This window comes from Bombus huntii, chromosome 5 (assembly GCF_024542735.1).
Source record: "Bombus huntii isolate Logan2020A chromosome 5, iyBomHunt1.1, whole genome shotgun sequence".
NCBI lineage: Eukaryota > Metazoa > Arthropoda > Insecta > Hymenoptera > Apidae > Bombus > Bombus huntii.
In genome coordinates this window covers 16,617,718-16,644,264 of record NC_066242.1, presented here as the reverse complement: position 1 = coordinate 16,644,264, position 26,547 = coordinate 16,617,718, and the positions used below count along the sequence as shown (strand labels likewise).

Here is a 26,547-nt window from a genome sequence, read left to right as displayed (position 1 = left end):
AAAAAAAAATATATCTCTATTAACATATGTACATATTACAAATATAAAATAGAATTTCAATAAATCATTTATACAAATTTAAAAGAAACGAGTAGAAAATTTATGTAAAATATGTCACAAATATTTTTACACTTTTTGTAAATAAATTGAATCTTTTTTATATGTACCATAATTTTCCTATATCTTCCGTGTAATAAAAAATTACTATTTTTTATATCATGTATGTTTTAAAACATAAAAATATTAAGCTTTAATGTACAATATTATTTTAAATAATATATTGTGTTGTTCGGTTTCAAAAATTCGGTATCGCATTGTGTATCCTGCATATTGATTACGAATAAAAATAATATTGCTTACAATTGAATGCATAAAAAGTACGTACAGTAAAATTTTAATTCATAATTTAATGCAATTAAATAAGGGATACAGGCATATGTACATGAAATAAGTTGCAGAAATATTTTTCTTTCTCGCGCGTTTATACCAGCAGACTTAACTACGTATTCATTGGATATTTAGTGGCAGAAATTCAAAAAAATATAACCGTACCAATCAATATACAGTCTTCGTTAGCTATCAAAACCATATCGCTTTCATAAAAATCCGGAATTATAGCTTTAGAAAATATATTCAATGTTTTGGTACAGCGCTTATTAAATGTCACGCAAAGACTGAATAGTTTATTTTAAATGTATTTGGGTATTATAGTGGCACGTATGCATTAATGGCAGGCAATGATATAAAACAAAATTTGCGAAAATTAGATTTTCCTTACTGCTCTAGAGAAGCATTATGCAGAATCGGTAAGACATTGGTTGAAATAGGTTAGGTTAGCAGATAACCTTATATTTTTTAACATTTTTTAATTTTATTACTATTTTTAAAGAAATACTATGCAGCAGACCTGGAAAACAAATGGATCTACAACTAGATTTAATATCGGAATTTGTATTCGGAGAAATAGAGAAACGGAAAAAGCGCAACCTGACGACAGCGATACAAGAGTTGCAATTAATAGAAGTTCTGAGCGATTTTTTTCAAAGTCCTGGAGGAAGTGCCGCTGTACGCAACGCAGTATTTTTATCCCTTTTCCCTGCAGATAGTCCTAGATACAAAATCTTAGGCAATTTAGTATCTTTAGCCATTGCCACTCAAAATAAAGCAGTCTTAAATGCGACTGGAATTTGGATGCAGCAATTAGGCTCTACTTCACCACAGAGCGTAGGATTGGCAAGGCACGTACTTAATGACTATTTTGTCCTTACTCCAAAATCTATTGATAAATTGAAGCAGCTTCCTGTTCTTGCACCACATTTCACTGCCAACTTACTAACGGCAATAGGTGAAGTCTATGAGGACAAATATCCACCTGCAGAACTGCTCAGGTTGGTAGGAGAATGGATAGATGAAAATCCAAGTCTCTTATTGACTCCTTTGATGGATAATCCTGCTTTACCAACCGGTGGCATTCCAATGACACCAATAACTCCAATAGCAGGTTTATTCAGGTAACTCAAAAGAAAAATTTTGCATAAAATTAAGTACAAAGTATTCATAATTGTATAACTCTCTGTTTTAGGTGGTGTATTTTATCACCTGTACGTTCAGTTGGTACAGAAAATACAGAATATTCTGAGGAGCAGAAGAAATTGTATTCTAAAATTCAACAACTACTTATGGACTCGGTATTACGATTAAAAAATAGCGGAAATAATAAACATGCTATATCCGCACAGCATTTTGCTGCTACCACTCGAACTTTAACAACTAGTTTACAATCTCAAACAAATATTAATTCTATTTCGCGTGAGTTAGCTATGGAACGCCTTGCACAAGCTGTTAGTGCAGCTATGTCTGCAAATTGTATTTATGGAAACAAACGTACATATCATAATCATTTAACGTATAAAATTAGTCCTTAATTAAAGATTAATTTGTGTTTTTTTTTACAGAAGAGTTACTGGCTTTGTTACAGCCTTTATCATATCAACACTTCTTAATTGAATGGACTTTACAGACATATGCATCTAAAGCTGCTTAATTACATTATTGTCTTTCTATTATAGTTATTTTTATTTTGCGGAACTGTATATAAATTTAAATACAATTATATAAATACAAAACCATACTTATAAATGTAAAAAAAAATTTTTTACAATATAATAAATATATATTTCACGTTGATATGATTAATCTATGTTATACATACAATCTCAAAATGGCTTAAACGTTCTCTTAGATTTTAGATCTTGTAATCTCTTTTTGTCTAATTCGAACTTCTTCCTTAACTCTGCTAAATCTATAAAAAAAATTTAATAAGACCCCAAATATCAAAATTCTGCATATATTTATTAAGACCAATCTGACATAAAACTTACTCTGTCTTTTACTTTCCCGAATTTGGAAAGTATAAAAGTTAAGCAATTGCTTTTTCTTATTTTTTTGTTCTTCTTTGCGTTGCACTTTATTAATAGTAGATTCTTTTCTGGAAAGTGCAAACTGTCCTCTCTTCTTTCGTCCTGTTACTGTTACCCAACCATCATTTTCTGCTTCTTCCTCCATAGCTTTTTCTTTTGCTATTTTCTCAGAAATTTTTTGATCATAGTTCTGCATATACGTTTCAATTTTCTTTTTCATTTCCTTCTCATTACATACTGAACGATTATAGTTTAAGCACCATTCTGTTAAATTTATTAAAATGAATTAGAAGTATTTTACACAGAGAGATATCCAATAAATTCATGCATAACTTAGATAACTTACTTTCCACTCCTGTAAAACAAATCTTTTTTTCTTTATTTAATGTTATTACATAGTTTTCAGAAATTTCTAATGCTTTCTCTAAATCAGATTCTTTTTCAAAAACTATATATGCAGTTTTAAATCCTTTAGGAGTTACAAAATAAACTTTAGAAACAGTTCCACACAAATCACTGAATATTTTAATTAATGCTTTATGTGTAATATAAGGAGGAATATTTAATAGAAATAGTGTTCTTCCTTTAGGATGTATAGATTCTTGATTTCTAATTGAATGCTCCTTAAAAAATAGTTGGTGCTTGTCCGTAGTTTCTTCGTCAAATCGAATCCATAATGCTACAAGTTGAATAATTGAATAAAAATTTATTCAGATAGATAAATAAGCTGATTATTGTATTTAACAAAGAATACTGCACTTACTTTTAAAACCCTTAAGACCTCCTGTTTTACTTTTCATGATCGCTTCGTTGTGTATAACCTCTATTGAAATTAATAACAGAAATTAATAGTAATTTTTAACTTAGATTTATGAATGTTGCTACAACACATAATATAAAACAAATTGTATAAAACAAATAATATTACAAATGACTTTTAGAGATACTAGGAATTTTCTTATAGTTAATATGAATTATCATTGCACTGTAAAACACAAAATACGTGTTTATGTTTCAATCAGTACGAGACGACACGTATGACTGAAGCATGGAACTAATTTAGCATTTTTAACAAAAAGATTTCTTTATCATCATGTTATATATATTCTCTTAATTACAAATTTATGTTAAAATAAAATATTGATATTTAATAAAAAAATGTCCAAGAAATTGATTTATACATTATTTATTAATCATAAAATAACATTATTTTTTATATTCATATATATCATTTACTAAATTTAAATAGACTCGTAAGTTTCTAATTACACTTTCTATCGTAAAACATTAATTCCAACAATATAATTTAAATAAAATCTTTAATATTTTCTGTTACACTTAATACATATATGTATACGTATTACTTTGTTATATATTATTATCGTATTATTGTAAAGAAAAGTCAAGGTCATAAAAAATATACACTAAACAATAAAACGATTCTAAAGCTCTAAATTGCGATTAAAAAATATAAAATTTATATATTTACCATTGGTTATTGTTTTTTCATATTGAATATTTTTTACTTTATATGTAAAATATTTATTATCACAACATAAATCAATACACTAATTGAAATGCATACATAGCTCTAAATAGCAGGGAAATATTGATCATGAGAAAAACAGCAGGTAGCAGGTAGCAGGTAACATATTACAGATATGTAGATATCATTTCAGTTCAGGAAAATTGTACGGCCGTGTATCAACTATGTTTAACATATTGTCATTCTTTTTTATGTTATTTAATTTTTTATTGACATACTCAGAGGCCAAAATTCTTCAAGGACACCTTGTAACACGTGAAGTAATAAGCATTTTTTTCGAATTTCTAAGTGTATTTTGAAACAATAATATTAATACTAAATTTTGAAAAATAACGCGTAAAAGTAAATTAATAAAAATATGCTATTTTAAAAAAATATATGTTAATTACTATCACATTTAATTTCAATCAAATAGAGATAGTAAATATAAACTGTATTGTTACATTGTACATAATGTTTTTATATATTACGTAGTATTATCAAGTGTCATTAGTATCACAAGAATTATATTTCGTAATTATATATATTATATTTCATAATTTTCCTAATAATTATTAATCTAAACATTTGTTGATTTCTTTCCACTTTATGTCGCTGTAATTTTTTTCAGAATTGGGCATTTTTAGCAAGATTCTGCTTCTTAACGCAACAAGGCACGTTTCGGTACGAATTCGAATTAGGAGGCAAAGAACAAGATTTAAAAATACTATTGTATTATGATGCACCTGATCAGTGGCCAAGCGTTTACCCTTCGAATAAAACATGCATAGAAAAAGAAGCTATACTTTGGGACGGAATTGGTCAAATAGTACCATTATCGACATTAACATCTGAACAATCAGGATGCGTCGAAGAAGAAGAAACAGTACGATGTTCTAGTCATCGAAGATTTCGATCATCTCGTCCGAGATGGTGGTTTATCGCATTAGCAGATTGTTCATCAAAAACTGGACTAAATGTGTCGTATTGGATATCGTTAACAAATGCGCCGCATGGTCATTTTTGGAAAGAACATTTTTCAGCAGACGAATTCTGCAAGTAACGTTATATTAATTTAAAATTACTCAATGCTATTTAATTAAATCTATTTTCATTTCAGATATACTACCAGAACTGATAACAATTGCTTGTATTTACATGATACTTGTAATACTTAGTTTTTACATAGCCATACAACTAAGGGCAAGAAGACTACTACATGTTTCTTACAAAATATTTATAGCCTCACTACTTTGTCAATTAGTAGGAATATTATTTGAGATTTATAGTTACATAAATCTTGGTTTAAGAGGAATACCAACAGAAAATGCTTATTTATTAGGTCAACTTCTAGAAGCATGTTCAGATATTTTGTACACTGTACTTATGTTATTACTGGCTCTTGGTTTTACAGTGACTAAGAGCGTTTTAACAGCCAGGCAAACTCGATGGCTTATATGTTTTATTTGTCTGATTTCTTTCTGTCAATTTTCATTGTATATTTACCAATCCGATGTCTTTGATCCTGGATTGGTATTGTATATTTATGAATCACCACCAGGCTATGGATTAATAATACTGAAATTGATTGCATGGATTATATTTTCTCTTCGATGTTTTAAAACCGTTAGAAAAATGTCAACAAAACTTCATTTTTATGGTTCATTATTTTCATTGGGATCAGCATGGTTTTTATGTCATCCATTAACGGTATATAAAAAACTATGCATTTAATTGCATTTACAATAATGTAAAATATTATGTAACAAAATATTTGTAAAAAATTTATTTATTCTTTTTGCAATGTGTAAAAAGATATTTATAATTTTATAGGTACTCTGCATTACTTTATTAGTGGATGAGTGGGTACGAGAAAGCGTTGCTAAAGGATGTTTGTTATGGACTATTTTTATGGGACATATAATGTTTTTATACATCACCAGACCATCTATGGCTAACAAACGTTTTCCATTTCATATTAGAACATGTCAAGTCATGCCTGTTGGTGGTGAAGGACAAGATCACAGTTATGAACCTCATGTTAGAACAACAAGCTCTGCATTCACTATTTCACACTTAACGCCATCTACTTTGCAATATTAATAGTAAGGGTACTTCAAAACACCTGATAACTTGTAATTGTATGCTGAGTCTTTTACTACTTCTCTCTTTTTTTTTTTTTTTTTTTAATGTTCATATTTAAGAAAGGATATTATGTTTAACAATTGGTTAACAAAGATAAATATTAACCGTTTGAGTCCCAAGCAGCGTGATCGCGCTGTTTAGATTTTGCCTCGTACTTTGTATTTCATTCTTATCTTCTCAATAATATTTATTGAAAAAAACTTGATATATTTATAAACTAATAGTACGCATTTATAATAGTAAAGATGTATTTCATAAAACTAACAAATATGACGAGCGCTATTGCACCATTCGGGATTTTTCGACCCTGTTTTTCCAAAGATCCCTGGAACTCAAACGGTTAATTTATATGTGATAATATTTTTAACTATTATAGCATTCCTACAAATATTTACAATAAACTTACATGGTGCTTTTTATATCACATATAGGTTTCATTACAAAATTTACAATCATAACTAATAATCATCAGTCACATGAACCATCAAGCCAGCCATCTCTCCACCTTTGATCAACTAATTTACAGTCAAATTCAGGTTTTCCAAGTTTTTTATTTACTTCGTTATGTATCATACAAAGCCATTGACTCAATTGTGACTGTGAATTGGTTTGTGGTGGAGTTTTTTTTAATTGCTCTTGTAAATCTTCTGCACATACATAACAAGGATAAAACTTGGAAAATGTGTGAAAGAACTTTGACATATCCAACTTTTGTTCATCAGTTGGATTATCAGGGTAATATGCTGCCATGGTATGTAAAAATGACCATGTTCTTGAACCTAATTCATCTTTATCTAATGGACAATCATCACGTTTAACTTTATTTACAGGTGGATCTTTCTTCTCTATTTTCTCAGTTTCCTGACATAATAAAATATATATGTGAGAATAAATAATTTATTTCACAACATAAAGTGTAATACTATTTTTCACCTTTTAGAAACTAATCGGTATTAGTTTTTAACATTACTATTAAAAAAAGATAATTTATGTATCGTATATAGCTTTATTTAAAAAATCCTTGTTTATACCTTTTCGGAATCGAAAGCCTTCTTTTGACTCTTTGCCCACGATTTAAAATCCATGCATGCACGACAAGGTTTTTCGTGAGACATTTTGTATTTAAAATCGCAGAATACATTCGTTTAAAAATTGCAGCAATTAACAATATTTCCACGTGGAAGATAACCTCTATCACAAAATTATAATTCACGCACCTATTACATTGAAAAATTAACATATAAATATTTCATATTACCGTATCACATTTCGACATAATAACAAATGTTTACTAAGTCAATCATTTAAAATTATTTTTATCATCAATTATTTCAATACACGATAAGTGTTTTACTAGCTAATTTTCTTTGAATATGTATTGATATAAGCATATATATACATATATATATATATGTATACCTTTATATATACATGATCACTTGCAACTTATTTCAGATAAGGAACTGAATATAAGAATAACTTTATATTACGAAACAGAAGATGCAGATAGAAAAGTTTAAAACATACGCCGCTCCTACGTTCACATTGAGTTCTTGAGTGATGAAAAAGAAGAAAAAGTTACGTATGACTAACCTGACCCGACCTGCAGACAGCGAGTGACAAATGTTAAGTGCAGTTTTGACTGTTTGACTGCACCGCAAATGATACGGTCGTCGGTAAAGTTGATCTTCTGCATAGATGATGGCGAGTCGTAAAAAAAGTAATGATTCGTCTCGATCCGTATCTAAAAATGCAAGGCGTCACGTTGGAGAGGTCATGTTTTCGTCATCTTCATCTTCCGAAGAAGAGGTAACAACGGGATGTCGGAGTTGTAGAAATACATCGAAAGAGTACTTTGCTAGGAATCGTACTGAGACAGAGCCTCAAACAGGTTAGATTTAACCTGGTATTTGTCAAAAAATTTAGCTGATAATTAGCTTAATATTTGTTGTTTCTTATTTTCTACAGGGCAAAATACGTCGAGAATTGAAGAGAATCCCTTTAGCTTTAAGCATTTTTTAAAAAATGGTTCACAAATAAATTATCAAAATGCTGGAGCTCGTCCAAAAGTTTATTCATCTCCAACACAGTATAATCTAGAGAAAAGTTCAGCTGTTTATTCTCGTAATCCAACAGAATTACCAGACTTTGTGCAAGATCATTTGGTCATAGAACAATATTATCTAAATCATGAGCCCAAACAACAGACAATTTCAGATGTGGATAATCTTCCTGATTTTGCATTAAACAGTGTAGAACAGAGGCAAGCTCGACTTAGAAATGAATCAAAGAAGAACGGATCTAGTGCTTCATGTGATCTTTCGTTTGATCTAACTGGAAATTTGGACAAAGCAATACCTCAGAGGAATCAATCTTTACCAAATACAAGTTGTTTTGCCCATTTAAATTTACCTGTTTTTGCTAGATCTAGTATAGGATCTACTGAAACTTCAGAACCATTAGGTATTTATAAAGTGATATGTTAAAATTAATTATTAATCATAGCATGATTTATGTAGGTTGTTTATTTATAGTATCTCATTACTTAGGGTTTCCATTAGATTTACCAATATCTACAGTTGAGGCTGATCCTGAGTCGAATGTGATTATAAGAGATTGTTCTCACTCAGGGGCAAGTGAACCAAATGTTCCAAAATCTTTACCAGACTTTTTAAATGATGGTCCTATTCATAATAGGACAACATTATCAACAGAGTCTGGATCTATTCCAAATAGTGCAGAGACTACAGAAAGGAGGGTATGAATAATGTTGAATTTTAAATTATGATATATTACTTATAATTTTTATAATTATAAAATATCGATTCTTTTTGTAGTTACTGCTGGAAAATGAAAGATTGCGGCAGGAATTAGAATTAGCTCAAAAACAGATTAATGAGAAATCGGAAAAGTAAATTTTCAAAATTCTTTTATCTCTAATAATAGAATATATTCTCTAATTTATTTATACAATGTCTGTTACAGGATTCAATTATTAGAATCAGAATTGGTATCTAGAAAAGAAGTGGATCATGAAGAGACAATCCATCTTGAAAAAGCAATGGAACAAGTTGAAGATAATCTAAAACGTAGTACAGTGAGTACAAGAATGTTTTATATATCTAATTTATGTCTATAATATATCTTGTTTCTGTAGAGGAGAGCGGTAAATGCAGAAAGTACTATTTCAGCATTGAAAAAAGAGATTAAATCTTTAACGGTTGGTATAGATTTTCGTCCCTTTTTAAATATCTTATAGCGCACTTGATTATTAAATGAAAAACATAATGTTAATGCAGACAGAGATATCGTTACTCCGTTTAGAAAACAAAGAGCTTAGAGCTGGATTTGCGGCGGGAAATACAAGCGAATATGGTTCTTCAAACATGAATCAGACAGCAAAAAGACTAGCAGGTGATTTGAGACATGCTGCCTCATCAGCAGAAGTATCTTTAAGGTAAAAAGTTATATTTCGACAAGATTTCTAAATTAAGTAGTTCAAATAATAATATATATTGGAATCGTTATAGACAACTAATGTCTGGCGTGGACAATTTAAGAGTACTAGCTTCAGTACTTGAAAATATGAATAGGATAGAAGACCGGACCAAAGATTTTCTACCAGATTTTGATGAAGATAATGCTGCTGGTCCTGCACTTTAATACATTCTTGTGTACATCTTTTTCTGCATACTACCCTTGTTTCACTTCTATGGCATGTATCCCAACCTGTGTTAATAAGTTCCTTGAACTCACGTAATTGCGTTGAGTACCCGTTTTGGAGTCGATTAGTGATTTGATTCGATTAAAAAGCACGATATTCATATCATGTTTGTTGTATCTTTATGTGTTAATAATAGCTCTTGAATTTCGACTTATATAATTCTAGGTGTACGACAATTATATATCGTCCCTGCTTGGCAAAGCATGACCTTTTAAGTGTAATTTTAAACCTTAGCAACAAACATGAATAAAACAATAGCTTAACCGTGATCTGTCACCATGCGGCTCCGAGCAAAGAAAAAGCTAAAGATTTTAACTTTTATATGTACGTTTTGACGTGAAGCTATGACGGAAAACACTGGTTGGGATTCAATGCATAATTCCAACGCAATTGTTAAAAAAAAAACAATATTTTAATAGTTATTGTAACAATGTTACGTGTACAGTTTCAAATTACATGTTTCGTTTCTTTGTAAATGTTGAAACTATCAGTTGAACAATTACACCTCAAGCAGACAAGATTCTTTATGTATTTTTCTATTTAAGGGGGTATATGACTCTTGAGTCTCAGAAGCATGAATCTCCTTTCAAATAAGGTTGTAATTATGCGAATTGACAAATGTTTTTCTAAACAATGTATAGTAACAATACAATATATACAAAAAATTAAATTTTTAAAAATTATCTTTGTATATGACACACGAACGATTGCAAATATTTCAATCTAAAGATCATACTTCTATTTACATGTATTAAAAAATTCATTAAGTTAAAAATTTCAAATCCATATGTTGTATTATAACAAAATGTTTTATCTTCGTAATACATGACATGAAAACAATTTAAAACTTATGAATTAATATTTATAAATGAAAAGTGCTTTTTTTAACATATGTATGTTGTAATAGTAAGTTTATATTTTACATCCGTAGATTATTTTGAAATCCAATAACTTGAGTCTATTATTATACACCTTCAAATTTCTTAATTCAATTTATTTGTCATATATTATTTGTGTGTGTAAATGACATTATATTTCAGTTAAAAAAACAGGTTTTAATTCAAGGCTTATTTGCCCCCTTAAAATTTAAATTGAATATTAATAATACTTTTCATAATGCAAGTTTTAAATTAATAGCTTTAATAATAAGTTATATGTATAAGAATTACATTGCCTGCAATGTGTATGTTTTTATTCTGGAAACACATGTATAAACAAATCGTGGCAGTGGCTAATGTGTAATACAGTAAATTCAAAACATTTTCTTTTTAAAGAAATACAGTTCTCGATCAATGCACGTAATATTCCATCATCAAATTGCACATATACAGGAACTTAAATAATTAGTTTGTGACAAAATATAAAAAATACCAAAGTACTAAATAACAATACGAAAAATTAGTCTTATTTTACAATACCAAATGCAAATTATTTTCACTTTATACATAAAGTATTTTTTCTAAATATCAACTATTATACTGCCATATGCATAAAGATTGAATATCTTATTATTGAAGACCTTCAAAAATACTAAGTAAGTCAGTTTGTGTTTCAGTGTGACTAGTTTGAGTACTCAACCAGGAACGACATGCACCTATTGATATATTGCAACCTGTTTCACATATCAAGGATTTTGTTTGTGTTTCGGCAGAAACAGTAGTATCCTCGAGTTGAGTCCAAGGTGTTTGTGTTTGAATGTTAGATAATCCTAAATCAGTCGGTAGCATTTCATTACATGTTTGTGTGCATGTATTACTATATAATAGTTCCATGTTGTCAAGATTATTTGTAGTTTGTGTTTCAATGGTAGAACTTAAAGCGAATGATCTAGTTAATGGATCTGAATCAAAAAACGATTGTGAATAAGCTTGTTCCGTTTGAGTTTCTATGCTGCTAAACTTATCATCAAAAGTTTTGTCTGTAAGCATGGGATCTGATCGTGATATGCTATTTGAGGATACAAAGGAATATCCTTCAACAACAGTCGACGTTTCTTCAACATAAGGTAAAGTCATTAAAGCAACCGTACTCTTTGGAGTACACTGTATCAATGGATTTGTACTATGGTTGTAAAATGTTTCAAACTCTGTCTGAGTAACATTATCATTGAGAACTTCAAACATGTCTTTTTCAGGTATTGTTTGAGTACCCGATGTACTCTTATCTTCCCAAAAATCTTGTAATCCATCATCATGACGAAGTGGTAATGGACTGCTAGGAAATAAATTTGAAGCTGTAAAGTTGCTAAGATTAAGGTCTTCCTTTAACAATGTATAATCAGAATTTTGAGATACAGAATTTTTTCCATGTTTCTGAAGCTTCAGCGAATTCTTAAATGCTTGTGAAGCTTGTATCGTTTGTGTTTCCATGGACATTACATTTTGTCTAATTCTTTGAGGGACACTTGTCTGTGTCTGTTTAGATATTCCACACTTTCCATTATGATAGCAACTATTGTTAACATACTTTAATGGACTTGATATTCTTTTATTCTTTTTGCAATCATCAGTTTGTATACCAATATCTGATGTAAGTTTCTGCATTGTATTATTACTAGGATTGGATATCTTATTTTCATTTTGATTTATTGGTAGTATTGTAACTAGTTTATTTATTTCTGTTTGATTACTTGATAGAATTAATCTCACTGTTTTAGAATTTGTGCGCCTGTGAAAATGTTAATAATTAATATAAATTGATGATATTGTATTTAAATGTGTCAAACAGTAGAACATTAAAATATTTATCTTTTATGATCAGCTTACCTCAAAGAATTTTTATATTTATCATTTATTGTATGTAAAGATCGTTTTGCATGTGTGAGCAAGGCTTCATAGGAGCTGTAAATTTTTGAACAAGAACATACAAATTCAATTCCACATACTCTCATGTGGCCTTCTTTTGCTGATTCAGTAGAGAAACTTTTTTCGCAACGAGTACATGCATACGTTTTTTTCGCATGTACTTTAAGGTAATGCTAAATATATGTCAGATTATTAAATTTCATGTCGTAATTGAAACATTGATCAATTTCATAAAAAAAGCATTGTTTTACGATGACAACACTAACCTGTTTAAGATATTTCATAGTACTAAAATGTCTTTCGGCTTTTAGAGCATAAATACAAGACTCTACCGGACAATGATATTGTACATTTTCTTTTATTGTTTTATCTAAATTTTTACGTTGATGTACTTTAAGGTCATGTAACCGATATCTCGGCCCATTTTTAAATACGAGTCCACATTTATCACATTTTACGTTATTCGTTATGATACTAAGTTCCTCCGGTGATGGACAAATAGTTTTGATACATTTCGAAACGTTTTCTACCGGTTTTATCCTCTCCATTAGAGGTTATTTTTCTGCGGCACTTAACATGTATACAAACTACCGCCATTTAAGTGACTGGTCCAATCGATCTGAAGAGATATTTGTTTGTTTTTTTCGTAATACAGCGCCACTATATTTTATTAAATTATTATGCAAATTTTTATGTAGATAGAAACTCAAAATCCAAATTTTACTAATTAATTTTTTCTACTTTGGAAGTAATGAATATATATATATATATATATATATATATATTATACAGAATATAATAGTAATAATAATAATGTATACATGAGTTTTATATGCAATCAATAGACACCAGTATATAGAAATGACATACGTATAAGAATATTTCGAAATTTTAATATAACATCACTCTAACAAATTTCATTGTCAATCCCAATGTGTTGAAACGTTTAATAAGTTGATAAATTTAATGACAAAATTCTTATATTTTTAGATGTAAAATCGTAATTATGTAGTTTGTTAATGTTTAAAGATTACAATTGTATTATTTAGAAATATTATAAGGTGAGTACTTCAATTTTTAATCTTTTGGTACCTCAGTATCTAAATGGAATTCACATTTTCAAACTAGTAAATTAATGAAATAAAAATTTGACCAATTAGGTAATAACATAATAACAAAGTATGATTTATTATGTTTTATGATATTTCATTTGTGCATTGTACAGAATTTTGTACAACAGGTTAAAAAAGGCATATTACACATAGTATGACACATCGTTAAATGCTTCCAATAAACTGTGATATGATACAATTAAATACATACAACTATTCTACTATTCTACATACTATACCAACGTAATAAGCGCGAAAATTGAATAACCGATAATTCCAGTGTTTCTCCATCTTTACATTCTACATTTTCGTTTACCAAACGTATGTCACCAATTATACTTCGAAGTGTGTTTAGACTACTCAATCAATTAATTTCCGTCACTTAGATTTGGCATTAAGTACTTATAGCAAATTATCATAAATCATAATTAAATTTTGAAATGTTTTTATTCAGATTTCTAAAAAAATCTGGGGAACGGGACAAAAAGCCTCCAACTTCTATCACCGCGCGTACGCCTGATATCGATTTTTTAATTCACATGAATAATATTGAATATATCCTTATATTTAACATTAAAGATAATCATCGCTTATACATCATGTTCTTATAATCTACCTTATTTTATCTGTTAAAAGATATAAATGCATTGCAGTATAATAAAATACTGGTCAGAAAGAAACGATGCGCGAATTTGGAAGTGCAGCAGCTTAAGGTCGTCGTACGCTGGATCGACACAGTCTGCTCTACTTCTACCACACAGCAGGCCGTGCTATATATATGCACGACACACATTCACATCCATATAGCTGCTTTCTCAGCCCAACTAGCAGGGTATAAGCGGCGCTGCTCGCTACATCGTCAGCTACTTGTCACTCGGTCTTCGGCAGTCATACGTTAACCGAACATCGTATTCGCAGTGTTTTTTTATTGTATGAGTGTATACGTAGAATTTCTCGTCGAAGACAAGGCCGCTTAATTAATTCTCGTCGAGACGAAGCCACGAAAGCAATATAAATCACACGGAATTAGCGATTTGTGAGCAATTTTATTGTGCGTGTTTTACTTACCAGCACATCGAGACTAGATCCTTCGACGTGCCTCGGATATTAAAAGGGTTTCGCGATCCTTGCGGGTAGGATATTTTTCTCAGAGATTCTGTACAAGTGTGCGTTCACTTCCTTATTCATATTTTGGAAAACGTAGAGATTGGTGTAGGTTTTATATGCATTTACCGAAAAAATCTCCATTATTGATTTGGAGCAATAAGTACCGCGTAGTTGTATGTCCGTGTTTGATTATAAATTGCTCGAGTGCATTACATCGCTGATACTAAACAATACAATAATTGTGTTTTCGATTAATTAACTATTTATCTCAATAACAGACAACAATCGTATATAATATATGGTTCACTTTTTATCTGATTTTTATTATCGTTTATTAAATAGGAAGTTTTTCTTTGATATTCCTTGTCTTTTTCCTTTTGTGATAACACGTGTAAAGAATTCGTTATAGGTACATTGGTATATCTTCCATCGAAATTAAAATGTCGTTTTTCCATATAAAGTAACAGACTACTTTGACTGTAATGTAATGTAGTAGTATACATATGTATGTAATACTATTAGTTTCAATGAACATCATTTAAATTTAAGTCAAAGTATTTTGCAATCCCGATTAAACTAGACGAATAATTATTTCATTTAAGGTAATCTTCGGGATATTTACTATCTGTACATGCTTCTTTAGGAAATCGATGAAGCTCTTTTGTTTAATTTAAAAGTAGGTTAGTAGCAGTCGTAAGCATTATCCGGTTAAGTGTCTTTGCCGGTTCTTTCCAGATTCCATTAAACTTGACGGAAAAATATGTTCTTAAAATAATCGATACGTTACATGTCGATTGTTTATTAGAAACAAGTATTTAATTTCTATTATATGATCTATCAAGTTAAATATTTATAGATATCGTAAACAATAAGTGTCGCAAGATCATTTAAAGAGAACAATATTCATCCATCTCTACTGCATACAATATCGTTCTACCCACTGTCAGGTGTCGAAATTCTTCGAATCTTCTAGCAAGCGTGCCAACTTGTACGTTCCAATGAATCTACTAAAATTATTATCGTCTTTTTTGCCGTTGGTTATTTGACAATAATTAAATTACCAAGGATCTTCAGAAATGCATTCGTTTGACCTTCGCGTGACTGGGAACCAGCAGATATTTAATTTCCTCACACATACACATACAACTATAATATAAATACTATATCGACGGTGTGCTAGAAGAGTGACACATTTAAAAAGTCGTCAATCGAAATATTTGCAAAAATTAATTTAAAAAATAAATTATTTTCTATGATTAGGTAAAATTATTTCGTAACTTTATTTAATAAAATTATATCATTTAGTGTCATAGTTCAAAAAGCTGTCTTAATTCTTTCTTTAATAGTAAAGCATATACAGGAACAATATTTTATTAAGAACCCATAAAATTCACGGAAAATCTTTTGTTATCAAATGATTCAATAATTAATAATCTTTTATTTCAAAGTTCTTGTTTCAAGCCAATTTTGTAATTTTACATATCTTATGATTCAATTTTAGATATCGATCATTTTGGTACCACTCTTCTACTAACTTCTAGTAGAAATCAATGATATGTAATACATGAGTACATACGTAATATTCGGTATATATTCAATGCCAACACGTTTTGACAGGAATTCATTCGGACCATGAGCTGTGTGTTTCCTTTTTTCGAAACTGTAAAACCGGACTGACGGATAGTAACGTATATTGTTAAAGAGATATTGCGAAATCCTATCTCCAATAAGAATTTTGACTTTAAAATCAGCGGCGTACAAAATCGTCGTGGCATATATCGTCGATAATTAACGAGCTAGGAAACAAAAAAGAAAAATAGAACGTGGCTTAGAAGAGATGAAAGACACAGCGAGTAAGAAATACGAAAAACTTTTCGAAGATAATGAACTTGATGCTGCCGCCGCAGCTACTGACAAGGAACGCAACGAAAATGTACCGGTGAAAGAGGTAAGGATTATCCTAGATTATAATAATATCGCATTATCGAATTTACAGCATTGTTAAACCATCCCATGCAGTTTTCTATTTATCTATTTAATATCAATTATTCTTTATAATATATCTTTTCCTTTAATTATACTATACGGCATATGTGCGCTGTTTTATTTTGTAATAAACAAGGTTTAGTCTTCAATATCATAGCTCTTCCTTATTAAAAAAGGAACAATTCTGAGTGACATTCTTTATATTTTATTATTAAAAGCATAAGAAAGAATTAAAATGAATTGTAAACTTAGAGTGTGAAATGAAAAATTGTTTAGAATACGTTAACATGAAAAGTTCATTGCAACCATTATGTCTTCAAATGTTTCGCTATCGATCGAATATTTAGCCTGCCAACAGCACCTTCTGGAGCTCCTATTGTTACCTGATTTCATCTACGAGTAATCTTTTTCTCATTTCGTTGTTGAGATATGTCATTTTTATGTTTGTTAAAAAAGTTCATTGAAAACAATAGTATCTATAACGTATCTATACATTTTTTCTTGGATGGATTATCTAACACATTGAAGATAATGAGAATTACCTAACTATTAATATAGAACAGATGGTATTGATTGTGAATGGTAATTTTCTAACGTTAAAACACAGGCATAAAGCAGCATTTTGAAATGTTTGCAATGATAGTGTAGGCAGCAAATATTCTGAATATGTTGACCTAAGGTAATAAGTGTAGCAATGTGGCCTTGCGCATTCTATGAAAAACGGATCGATAATTACTGGAATGGAAAATCGAATATTTACAATTTGTACAATATTTTAAAGTTGATGTTGCATGGAAATTTTTTACAGCCAACAATTAAAATTCTGTTTCTCCTGTTACTTTGTAAATTGAATATTCGAAATAAATACGTATAAATTATAGATATAATTATATGTTATATAAATGTTAGTTCCTGGAAAAGTAATTCCCCCTTCCGTAATTTAGGAATCAGTTCTTACAGTCGAAAGTATTGGAACGTTATTTCAGGCTTAAACTGCGTAGTACAATACTTTCAAATACGATAATGGAAAATACATATAATAGGTATATATATTAATTAGTTATCGTAAAGAGGTTATTATTATATCTATACATAATAGATAAAACATTTATAAAAATTACATATATTGAGTACAACCATCTGTAATATTCAGTAAATTCGTAATACTTGATAGAGTCATTCATTTTTTACTAATATCCTTAGATCATATTTGAAGTAAAGTAATAATAATATGTAATAATATTCGTCAATAGTTTCGTGAATTTTTCAAGGTTAGAAATTGTGGTTAATCATATTTCAATGTCTTTACCTTACAAGATAACATTATTTTTAAAAAAATTTATCGTAAAATATGCTTATTGTATAAATGTTTTGTTATTTTTGCAAATATATTGCACCCATTTCTGTGTTAGATTGATACGCCCTATAATACAAACAGAATGCAAGGTACACGTGTCACCTTACTAAACGTCGGTTTGACACTGATGATTTTATTTTACATTTTTTAAGTACAAATAAATTAAATGCAGTTACAACTTCATTATGTGCATATATTTATCAACAAAATATTATTTCTGTTTATAGTTCTTTTGATGTATACTGTAAAATGTGGAAAAACCTTAATGGGTTTAACAATGCGTCATCAATATCGGCAATGTATATCTCGGAGTAGCAAGTGTTTTGATAGTAAAAAAGATAAATATTTTTGTCAAAAAGACAATGTGTTTAGTTTTATTAAATTTGTTATCTATTACTTTAAAATGAACAAAAGTTCGTGATAAAGGTTAGAAAATCGTTTTCATGTCTGTTAAATTTGGGCGAACATTTGAAAAATATTGAATAGAAAACATTTAGTTTTCATTTTTTAAGGGGAAAGATCAAACATCAGAAATGTGGTTAACAACAGCTGAAGCAGCCAGCCTTGGTGCTGAGGAAGTAGCAGCTAGATTACATGTTGACATAAGAACAGGTCTTTGGTGGCAGGAGGCTGATCATCGAAGACAATTAGTTGGCTTCAATGAATTCAGTGTTAAAGAAGAGGAACCAACATGGAAAAAGTATCTTGAACAGGTACTTGAATGGTTTTCAGTGTATTATTTAATTTTAAATTAATATGAATAATAAAATATAAAATTTATTATATCCTTTTCTTTTTGCAGTTTAAAAATCCTCTAATTCTGTTACTTCTTGGTTCTGCCTTCGTCAGTGTATGTATGAGGCAATTTGATGATGCAGTCAGTATTACAGTGGTAAGTTTATCATAGTTCCTGTCAGCGTGATATTTCTCTAATTACATTTTAATTAACATTTACACTAATAAAGTATATCTCTTCTTAGGCTATCATAATAGTAGTGACAGTTGCTTTTGTACAAGAATATCGTTCTGAAAAATCCTTAGAAGAATTAAATAAACTGGTGCCACCAACTTGTCACTGGTAAGAAAATTTGTAATATTTATCAAATATTTGTCCAATGAAAATTATGTAAAATTATATTAAGTATAGTAAAGATAAAAATTGTTGATAACATTTATTTAAATTAACATTTCCTCTAGAAATATGGTCTTTGGAGGATATATTAACCCTTTGTATGGAGTATTACTTTGCTTTCTTAAAACAGAAGATATAGTATCCAATTCCAATCAATAGATTAATAAGGTGAAATTCCCTCCCCTTTATTTAGAATGTCCAATTTTAAAGATACACAGTTCTAGGTTGAGAATGGAAGTTAAACTTTTTAATTTAATTTTATAATATACAACAATGTTTTAAAAGGTGTTAGAAAATTTTGATATCAAAATAATTCTTTGAATATTTTTTTACAGCTTAAGAGAAGGCTGCGTAGAAACATTTCTTGCTCGCAATTTAGTTCCTGGTGATGTAGTTTACTTAAATATTGGTGATAGAGTACCTGCAGATATCAGGATATTTGAAGCAATAGATTTAGCAATTGATGAGAGTAGTTTTACTGGAGAAACTGAACCAGCACAAAAATCAACAGCTCCATTACTTAAAACTAATGGATTAACAACAAAGAGAAATATTGCGTTTATGGGTACATTAGTGCGTTGTGGCAATGGAAAAGTAAGTTCTATTAAATTTCAATGGGTTCATAATGTAGCAATTATGTAAAATTAATTTAAATGTATAAAAAATATTCTATAGGGTATAGTAGTGAATACAGGAGAAAAAAGTGAATTTGGAGAAGTTTTCTCAATGATGCAGGCCGAAGAAGCTCCAAAAACACCACTTCAAAGGAGTATGGATATTTTGGGTACTCAATTATCCTTTTACTCATTCTGCATTATTGGTATTATTATGCTTCTTGGCTGGATCCAAGGCAAAGCTATACTTGAAATGTTTACCATCAGTGTGAGTTTAGCAGTAGCAGCTATACCAGAAGGTTTGCCTATTGTTGTAACTGTGACCTTAGCATTGGGTGTTATGAGGATGGCTAAAAGAAAAGCCATTGTGAAGAAATTACCAACAGTGGAAACATTGGGTAAATATATGTGCAACAGAGTTTCATAATCATTTATCAAAGCTAGACAAAGATATATAGATAGTATGTCGTCAAATGCGTAGGTTGTGTAAACGTGATATGTTCTGATAAAACTGGTACTATTACGAAGAATGAAATGACTGTAACCATTCTGATGACATCGGAAGGATACATAGCTGATGTTACTGGAGCTGGTTATAATGATAAAGGAGAAGTACGAATTCGAAAATGTGACAACATGGATCTTGCACGTACCGCCATTAGCAACATGTTGGAAGTAGGATGTGTTTGCAACAATGCTATACTGCAAAATGATACTTTACTTGGTCAACCAACGGAAGGTGCGTTGATAGCGGTGGCAATGAAATACGGAATGTACGGAGTTGCTGATAGATATCTACGATTACAAGAATATCCATTTTCATCCGAACAGAAAATGATGGCTGTAAAATGTACTCCCAAATACGGAGAGGTAAATAACAATTTGTTAAATAATTCTTTAATTATTAATACCATTTATATTAAATATTTTTATTATATTTTTGTAAATATATGTTACAGAATAAGCAAGAAATATATTTTGTAAAAGGTGCTTTGGATAAGATTTTACCGTTATGTACCAAGTACTCTATGAATGGTCAAGTACATTCTTTGAATCAAAAGAAAGATGAAGAATTTTTAACAGAAGCTTATGATATTGGGCAACAAGGATTAAGAGGTACGTTTTAATGACGATAACAATTTCAATTTTTTTACTTAATACTTTTTAATATATTTACAGTAATTGGATTGGCACGTGGTACATCGTTGCAAGATCTAATGTATGTTGGTCTCGTTGGTATATGTGATCCTCCACGACCACACGTTCGTGAATCTATAACGACTCTTATAAATAGTGGCGTTAAGGTAAAAATGGTTACTGGCGATGCCAAAGAAACTGCATCCGCAATAGGTACAACATAGATTTATTGAATTTTTTATAGTTTGTAAAGATATTGCAAGAATAATGCATTGTAACATATTTTTTTATTTTAGCAAGTATGATTGGGTTAGATGTACTTCATTCGCGGCTAATCTCTGGAGATGAGATTGATTTAATGTCCGAACACCAGCTAGAGCAATGTATCAATAGCGTTAGTGTATTTTATCGGGTTACGCCTAAACACAAATTGTGTATCGTAAAAGCTTTGCAGAGGGAAGGAAATATAGTGGGCATGACAGGAGATGGTGTGAATGATGGAGTTGCTTTGAAAAAAGCAGATATAGGCATAGCCATGGGTAAAAATGGTACTGATGTTTGTAAAGAAGCTGCGGACATGATTTTGGTGGATGACGATTTTGAAACTATTATGTACATATTAGTTTCTTCTTTAATAATTCTCAACATTTTTTACATTCACTTTACTTTAATTGTATATATCTTTTAGTGCTGCAATTGAGGAAGGAAAAGGAATTTTTCATAATATACGAAATTTTGTAAGATTTCAATTAAGTACTAGCATAGCTGCTCTATCTTTAATTGCACTTGCTACTTTGATGGGTATACCAAATCCGTTAAATGCAATGCAAATTCTATGGATTAATATTATTATGGATGGACCACCTGCTCAAAGGTAATCAAAAGAGAGAGGTAGAAATCAAAAGAGTTCTCTATGATACATTAGATGGTTCTAGATACATTATCATATTTATATATTTAATTACTTGTTATAGTCTTGGCGTTGAACCAGTTGATAAGGATGTCTTAAAACAAAAACCACGCAACACAAAAGAACCGATGATCACTCGACAGCTTATTATTAATGTATTGTTATCGGCTACTATTATTATTATTGGTACTTTGTGGGTTTATAATAACGAGGTACGAAATTTATTGTAAAGAACATTCGTGTTTTATAAACTTTATAACTTTTCTCGTGTCTTGTTTTTATTAGATGACGACTGATGGTAACACTGCAAGGGATACAACCATGACATTTACATGTTTCGTTTTCTTCGATATGTTTAATGCTCTAAGCTGTAGATCACAGGTAAAAAAAAAATAATGAAATTGTTTAACATTGTAATATATATTTTCCATGAATTAAACATGTCATAAACATTTCAGACCAAATCAATATTTACTATTGGTTTATTTAGTAACAAAATGTTCCTGGTAGCCGTAACATTATCAGTAATAGGACAGATGCTAGTGATCTACTTTCCACCGTTACAACGAGTTTTCCAAACCGAAGCTCTTTCGGCAGTAGGTGCGTATTTTAAACGAAGCTTTTATAATATTTCATTTTTATTTTTGAACTTTTGAAGGAAATGTTTGTTTCTGTTTTCAACAGATATCTTGGTTCTTGTCGGAATCACGTCAAGCGTTTTCATAATTAGCGAGATAAAGAAATTAATAGAAAGGCAGCTGTATAACCTACGAGCAGGTACACGATATTATAATAAATCCGAAATGGATTTTGTATGACAGTTACAGTCTGCCGAAGATAAGGCGGACAAGGATCATTTGGAATAAAATACCCAATACACATCGTACGGGTAGTAGTCATTCGTTTATCAATAATATCTCGCTATACACTCGACTATGCTTGCACATTTGTAAACTTGTATGTGCACTTGTCACGGAACGAACATTTTCTGCGTCTAACTAAACGCGTTTAACTAAGATTTAAAATGACTGCGTTTTTTAACCTTTGCAAATTTTTCTGTCTTTCTGATGTACGATACCCGATTTCTAGGCGCTAGAATCTAACCGTTTTTCGTCTTCACGGTGATTATATTGGACACTTCATAGGCTCTAGAAATGCTATGCACATTCCACAAATTTTTCATAGACGATCAATTTTAATGGTATTACTCGTAATTGTATTTGTAGTAATTTCTGCATCGATTTATCATAATATTCTAATGTCTAACACATTTTTTCATTCATCTGACTAACGAAGTAATTTGTCTTTTGAGATAAATACATAGACTCGTTTCTACTTTCGCGAACTCGTATTGTCGAACAAAAAGATTCATAACCCGCGGCGAAGAAACATAATGTTTACATGTTTACAACGTAATTAAGCATATCGATTGATTGCATTTAAAAATACAATTGGTTATGATTGGGAGAATAAATGATCTTGTAATGTTCCTTAATTCCATAGCGTGACTCGATGTGTTTCTGATAACAAGAAAAGATGTAAGGATATAATGCAAAGTATTGAAAGTTACATATTGTATGTTATTATTGTGCAACATAGAATATATATAATCGTTTTCTTGTAATCCGAAGCAAAATCGTGTATGTACTATATGTCATTTCACAAACGATCACCCTATATGATAATAATCACAACTCATAGAATGATTATTAACTAGATGTCTTAATAGCGTAATTTAATATTCTTTATCTTAATGAATTCCCTCAAGGGCGCTGAAAGTTTTGTATTGATACAGATCTGGTCCTCCATACCCATAGAGTAATTTTCCCCTGCCATTTTCATCATAGTATGGGTAGCGATATTTAGGCCTATAAATAATCAGTTAATAATTAATAAAATCTTGTGATTGCATTTATTTTTAAACAAAAATCGATGCATATGTATTTTATACCTTTAGACGATTATTTCCTTAATAATATGTATGTAATATTACAAATTGTAATTTAGCATGAGATCATTGTAATCCTTTTTACAACTGTGTAACAGCGAACCATTGTTTACCTCCTTTCAATATGTTTAATCTATCCTCTTTGTATGTTTCTTTAATCTCTTACCGTTCAAAATACTGGAAATTAGGTGCCTTTGGTTGAGCTATCGTCGCCGCGGTTTCAACGATTAATCCAAGTAAACAGGCAACGATTATTGTCGCAAAGATCATGGTCGTCCACTGAAAGTATGTCAGTTCGTATTAGCGTGTTGAAACAAAAATATGCGAAAAGGTATCCTACATTTATCGTATACATATATCTTAGATGAATCTATTAAATGTTTCATAATAAATAGTACGAAAAAGAAAAAGAAATGAGCATCGTTTTATGTGGCACGTGCACCGTAAACAGGTCAAGAAGTACCTACTTTAGACCTACTTTAGCCAAAGATTACATATTCCTTGAATCCTTTTTAATTTACTGTAAATGTTTACACAAGCATAATTCTATTTACGTATGTTTCTCTACTTGCACATTTATCTTTATTTTTATTTTGAAGTTTTATTTCGTTCGATTTTTAGTTAGTTTACTTACGGGAGCGTGTCTTGCCATTTCGGTGACCGCAGGGTAATACTTTCAATTTGCAGAACGAAAAGCAAATTCGTCACAAAGTGTAACACCAGATATGCGAGTGTCTCTATTCCGATGTATCGTTTTTCATCGAAATACAAATAATGTAGATTATTTTAATTGAGAAAGAACGAGAGGAAGACGATACTACGGCCCGTACGATCGGTCTGTTTCCGTTTTTCTGATTCTACTTTTAGTTTGCCTTATTCCGAAGTCCGTTACTGTGCTTCATTCCGTCCCCACTTCGCCTTTTCTTTGTATGAAGTGAAAGTCGTACATTTTACATACGCGCACCTGCTAAGATTGCGACGAATTGAATTTTTACGCACTACTGTTATTTGGAATTCGTCGAAAGTCGATTATACAATTGACAATTGACGAAATTCCTTGAAAAAAGCATGACTTTGAAGTCTAAATAAATATACATACTTTTAAAGCAGAATATATTTTTTTAAATAAAAAGGAAGACGAAGAAGGATTGTATTTAAGTATAAAGTATAATATATTTAAAAATATTACATACAAAATAGAATACTATTTATCCAATTTAAATACTTGAAAGAAAAATGTTTATTTTTGTTTTACTAAAATACACTTGATTTTTTACTACAATTAGCGTAATCAATTTTACTTATAAGATAGTTTTCATTCATTTTTGATATATTTCTTTTTGCAGATTAGCGATTTCCTATTAGTTTTTACGCAGATCTTATTAATGGCTCCTGGATTCCGACTCCCATACCGATCTTTGCTATTGCGATCTCTCCATGACGACCATTTTCCTTCTCGTATCTGATTCTTCTCTGTTTCCCATCTTCTGGATCAAAGTGCCATTGTGTTTGCTGCGCAACGATTAATATATGATTATTCACTTAATGCAAGTAATCGTACCATTCTTAACTAGATTTTCTCAGAACTTTTATTTTAACCTTGATTTTCTGTTTCACAGAATATTATACTTGCCTCGTGGATGAGCGGTATCCCCGCTACGTTATACTGAATTAGATCGTGAATAAATGAGAAAATGCTGATGCCTTCGGCGACCGATACGATTCTATCAGCGTTAAGCAGCAAGACAAGAAAAATCGAAATTGTCTAAAATGTCCAAAAATTTATCGATGTAATTTAATCCTAGTTCTATATGCATAGAATAGTATGTAATAAACGCGTATTCTTGCATGATTATTTTGTAAATTATTATTCTTTATTTGAGCATGTTCAATCAGTATAAGAATGCTTTATACTAAATTGTTATGTAAATGTAAAATTCACAGTTTTTATTTTCGTATATCATTAATCTTTGAGCTATAATTTTATATTTTCTTCTATGTATCCTATTACGTTATATTTATTTAATTTCTCAATGTTTTATACATATTTCTTTTGTGCTTACAAAAAATTAGAAAGAAGATTAGCAACGAACGACGATATTAGTAAATTTAATCTATTTATACAAATGTGTCATCTTTTTCAAGCTATTACGAAACTTATTATTCTGCGAATTCACTTGTAACGATTATACGACTTAATTTTGAAACACGTCATGCACGAATGTAACTTATCCCTCTTATTAAGTTCAAGCATGCGTTCAAATATAAAATAATTCCAACAATTTCTCTTATTTCTTCCCTTATAAATAACCACAAAACACAAGTTTTACATCTCTACTATTCATTCTAACTGATTACTAGCTCCAAAACCACTTCAGAGAAGGAACTACAAAAACGATCGAAAAATCGCTGTTTGCAATTGTGTAGTAAATTGTAACTACCAAACTACGGGGGAAATCCATGTTGTTCCTCTTCGAGGTGGTCACGTAGGATCACGTTGACGACAGCCTGATTGATGATATCGGAATGAGTGCGGAATACCAACTAACTCTGCTCAGAAGGACACAGTGGAAAAGAAATCAGTTGGTATATCGTGGCAGTCTGGCGCAATGGAATCAGTGAAAGT

The 26,547-nt window shown here is 30.3% G+C and overlaps 8 protein-coding genes and 2 long non-coding RNA genes across 18 annotated transcripts; 5 read left to right on the top strand and 5 right to left on the bottom strand.

Moving 5' to 3' along the window:
* The first annotated feature begins 304 nt into the window (after positions 1 to 304).
* Positions 305 to 2,187, top strand: LOC126866038 (integrator complex subunit 15). The gene is made up of 4 exons (XM_050619107.1): positions 305 to 806; positions 890 to 1,511; positions 1,583 to 1,884; positions 1,956 to 2,187. The coding sequence occupies exons 1-4, from the start codon at positions 728 to 730 to the stop codon at positions 2,042 to 2,044; spliced, it is 1,092 nt and encodes a 363-aa protein (XP_050475064.1). The 5' UTR covers positions 305 to 727; the 3' UTR covers positions 2,045 to 2,187.
* Positions 2,045 to 7,786, bottom strand: LOC126866040 (ribosomal RNA-processing protein 7 homolog A). Of its 3 annotated transcripts, none has more exons than XM_050619110.1 (5): positions 7,684 to 7,786; positions 3,184 to 3,243; positions 2,767 to 3,099; positions 2,382 to 2,684; positions 2,045 to 2,302 (listed from the first exon to the last, which is right to left on the bottom strand). In XM_050619110.1, exons 1-5 carry the CDS (start codon positions 7,784 to 7,786, stop codon positions 2,217 to 2,219), a joined length of 885 nt encoding a protein of 294 aa, XP_050475067.1. In that variant the 3' UTR covers positions 2,045 to 2,216. The 3 variants fall into 3 exon arrangements, with proteins under 3 accessions (XP_050475067.1, XP_050475068.1, XP_050475069.1); XM_050619111.1 differs by lacking the exon at positions 7,684 to 7,786 and adding an exon at positions 6,497 to 6,636; XM_050619112.1 differs by lacking the exon at positions 7,684 to 7,786 and adding an exon at positions 3,910 to 4,057.
* LOC126866066 (transmembrane protein 145-like) lies at positions 4,084 to 6,139 on the top strand. Its single transcript, XM_050619171.1, has 4 exons — positions 4,084 to 4,226; positions 4,577 to 5,000; positions 5,066 to 5,655; positions 5,779 to 6,139. The coding sequence occupies exons 1-4, from the start codon at positions 4,131 to 4,133 to the stop codon at positions 6,046 to 6,048; spliced, it is 1,380 nt and encodes a 459-aa protein (XP_050475128.1). The 5' UTR covers positions 4,084 to 4,130; the 3' UTR covers positions 6,049 to 6,139.
* Positions 5,870 to 7,656, bottom strand: LOC126866058 (FAD-linked sulfhydryl oxidase ALR). 4 transcript variants are annotated; one of them, XM_050619153.1, is made up of 4 exons: positions 7,510 to 7,656; positions 7,122 to 7,307; positions 6,532 to 6,951; positions 5,870 to 6,059 (listed from the first exon to the last, which is right to left on the bottom strand). In XM_050619153.1, the coding sequence occupies exons 2-3, from the start codon at positions 7,203 to 7,205 to the stop codon at positions 6,559 to 6,561; spliced, it is 477 nt and encodes a 158-aa protein (XP_050475110.1). In that variant the 5' UTR covers positions 7,206 to 7,307; positions 7,510 to 7,656; the 3' UTR covers positions 5,870 to 6,059; positions 6,532 to 6,558. The 4 variants fall into 4 exon arrangements, with proteins under 4 accessions (XP_050475110.1, XP_050475107.1, XP_050475109.1 ...); XM_050619150.1 differs by lacking the exon at positions 5,870 to 6,059 and having other exon boundaries at positions 6,085 to 6,951; XM_050619152.1 differs by lacking the exons at positions 5,870 to 6,059; positions 7,510 to 7,656 and adding an exon at positions 7,349 to 7,497 and having other exon boundaries at positions 6,085 to 6,951; positions 7,122 to 7,281.
* Positions 6,694 to 7,084, top strand: LOC126866073 (uncharacterized). The gene is made up of 2 exons (XR_007689765.1): positions 6,694 to 6,841; positions 6,921 to 7,084. It is a non-coding gene; the product is annotated as an uncharacterized LOC126866073 (long non-coding RNA).
* Positions 7,787 to 10,290, top strand: LOC126866023 (uncharacterized). 2 transcript variants are annotated; one of them, XM_050619069.1, is made up of 8 exons: positions 7,787 to 7,981; positions 8,059 to 8,553; positions 8,640 to 8,848; positions 8,928 to 9,001; positions 9,076 to 9,187; positions 9,248 to 9,310; positions 9,390 to 9,547; positions 9,621 to 10,290. In XM_050619069.1, the coding sequence occupies exons 1-8, from the start codon at positions 7,789 to 7,791 to the stop codon at positions 9,751 to 9,753; spliced, it is 1,437 nt and encodes a 478-aa protein (XP_050475026.1). In that variant the 5' UTR covers positions 7,787 to 7,788; the 3' UTR covers positions 9,754 to 10,290. The 2 variants fall into 2 exon arrangements, with proteins under 2 accessions (XP_050475026.1, XP_050475025.1); XM_050619068.1 differs by having other exon boundaries at positions 7,789 to 7,981; positions 8,625 to 8,848.
* LOC126866019 (uncharacterized) lies at positions 10,004 to 14,424 on the bottom strand. Its single transcript, XM_050619054.1, has 3 exons — positions 12,885 to 14,424; positions 12,580 to 12,791; positions 10,004 to 12,481 (listed from the first exon to the last, which is right to left on the bottom strand). The coding sequence occupies exons 1-3, from the start codon at positions 13,164 to 13,166 to the stop codon at positions 11,323 to 11,325; spliced, it is 1,653 nt and encodes a 550-aa protein (XP_050475011.1). The 5' UTR covers positions 13,167 to 14,424; the 3' UTR covers positions 10,004 to 11,322.
* A 176-nt stretch (positions 14,425 to 14,600) lies between these two features.
* On the top strand, positions 14,601 to 25,776 carry LOC126866011 (calcium-transporting ATPase type 2C member 1). 3 transcript variants are annotated; one of them, XM_050619024.1, is made up of 17 exons: positions 14,603 to 14,863; positions 16,455 to 16,785; positions 18,678 to 18,893; positions 18,983 to 19,072; positions 19,161 to 19,258; positions 19,648 to 19,906; positions 19,988 to 20,324; positions 20,408 to 20,796; positions 20,886 to 21,042; positions 21,106 to 21,276; positions 21,360 to 21,675; positions 21,752 to 21,937; positions 22,038 to 22,185; positions 22,259 to 22,354; positions 22,432 to 22,573; positions 22,658 to 22,750; positions 25,541 to 25,776. In XM_050619024.1, exons 2-17 carry the CDS (start codon positions 16,675 to 16,677, stop codon positions 25,594 to 25,596), a joined length of 2,865 nt encoding a protein of 954 aa, XP_050474981.1. In that variant the 5' UTR covers positions 14,603 to 14,863; positions 16,455 to 16,674; the 3' UTR covers positions 25,597 to 25,776. The 3 variants fall into 3 exon arrangements, with proteins under 3 accessions (XP_050474983.1, XP_050474981.1, XP_050474982.1); XM_050619025.1 differs by lacking the exon at positions 25,541 to 25,776 and having other exon boundaries at positions 18,693 to 18,893; positions 22,658 to 23,468; XM_050619026.1 differs by lacking the exons at positions 22,259 to 22,354; positions 22,432 to 22,573; positions 22,658 to 22,750; positions 25,541 to 25,776 and having other exon boundaries at positions 14,601 to 14,863; positions 21,752 to 21,954.
* LOC126866069 (uncharacterized) lies at positions 23,533 to 25,245 on the bottom strand. Its single transcript, XM_050619175.1, has 3 exons — positions 24,556 to 25,245; positions 24,088 to 24,200; positions 23,533 to 23,841 (listed from the first exon to the last, which is right to left on the bottom strand). The coding sequence occupies exons 1-3, from the start codon at positions 24,571 to 24,573 to the stop codon at positions 23,724 to 23,726; spliced, it is 249 nt and encodes an 82-aa protein (XP_050475132.1). The 5' UTR covers positions 24,574 to 25,245; the 3' UTR covers positions 23,533 to 23,723.
* LOC126866076 (uncharacterized) lies at positions 25,352 to 26,502 on the bottom strand. Its single transcript, XR_007689768.1, has 2 exons — positions 26,363 to 26,502; positions 25,352 to 25,433 (listed from the first exon to the last, which is right to left on the bottom strand). It is a non-coding gene; the product is annotated as an uncharacterized LOC126866076 (long non-coding RNA).
* Positions 26,503 to 26,547: the final 45 nt, after the last annotated feature.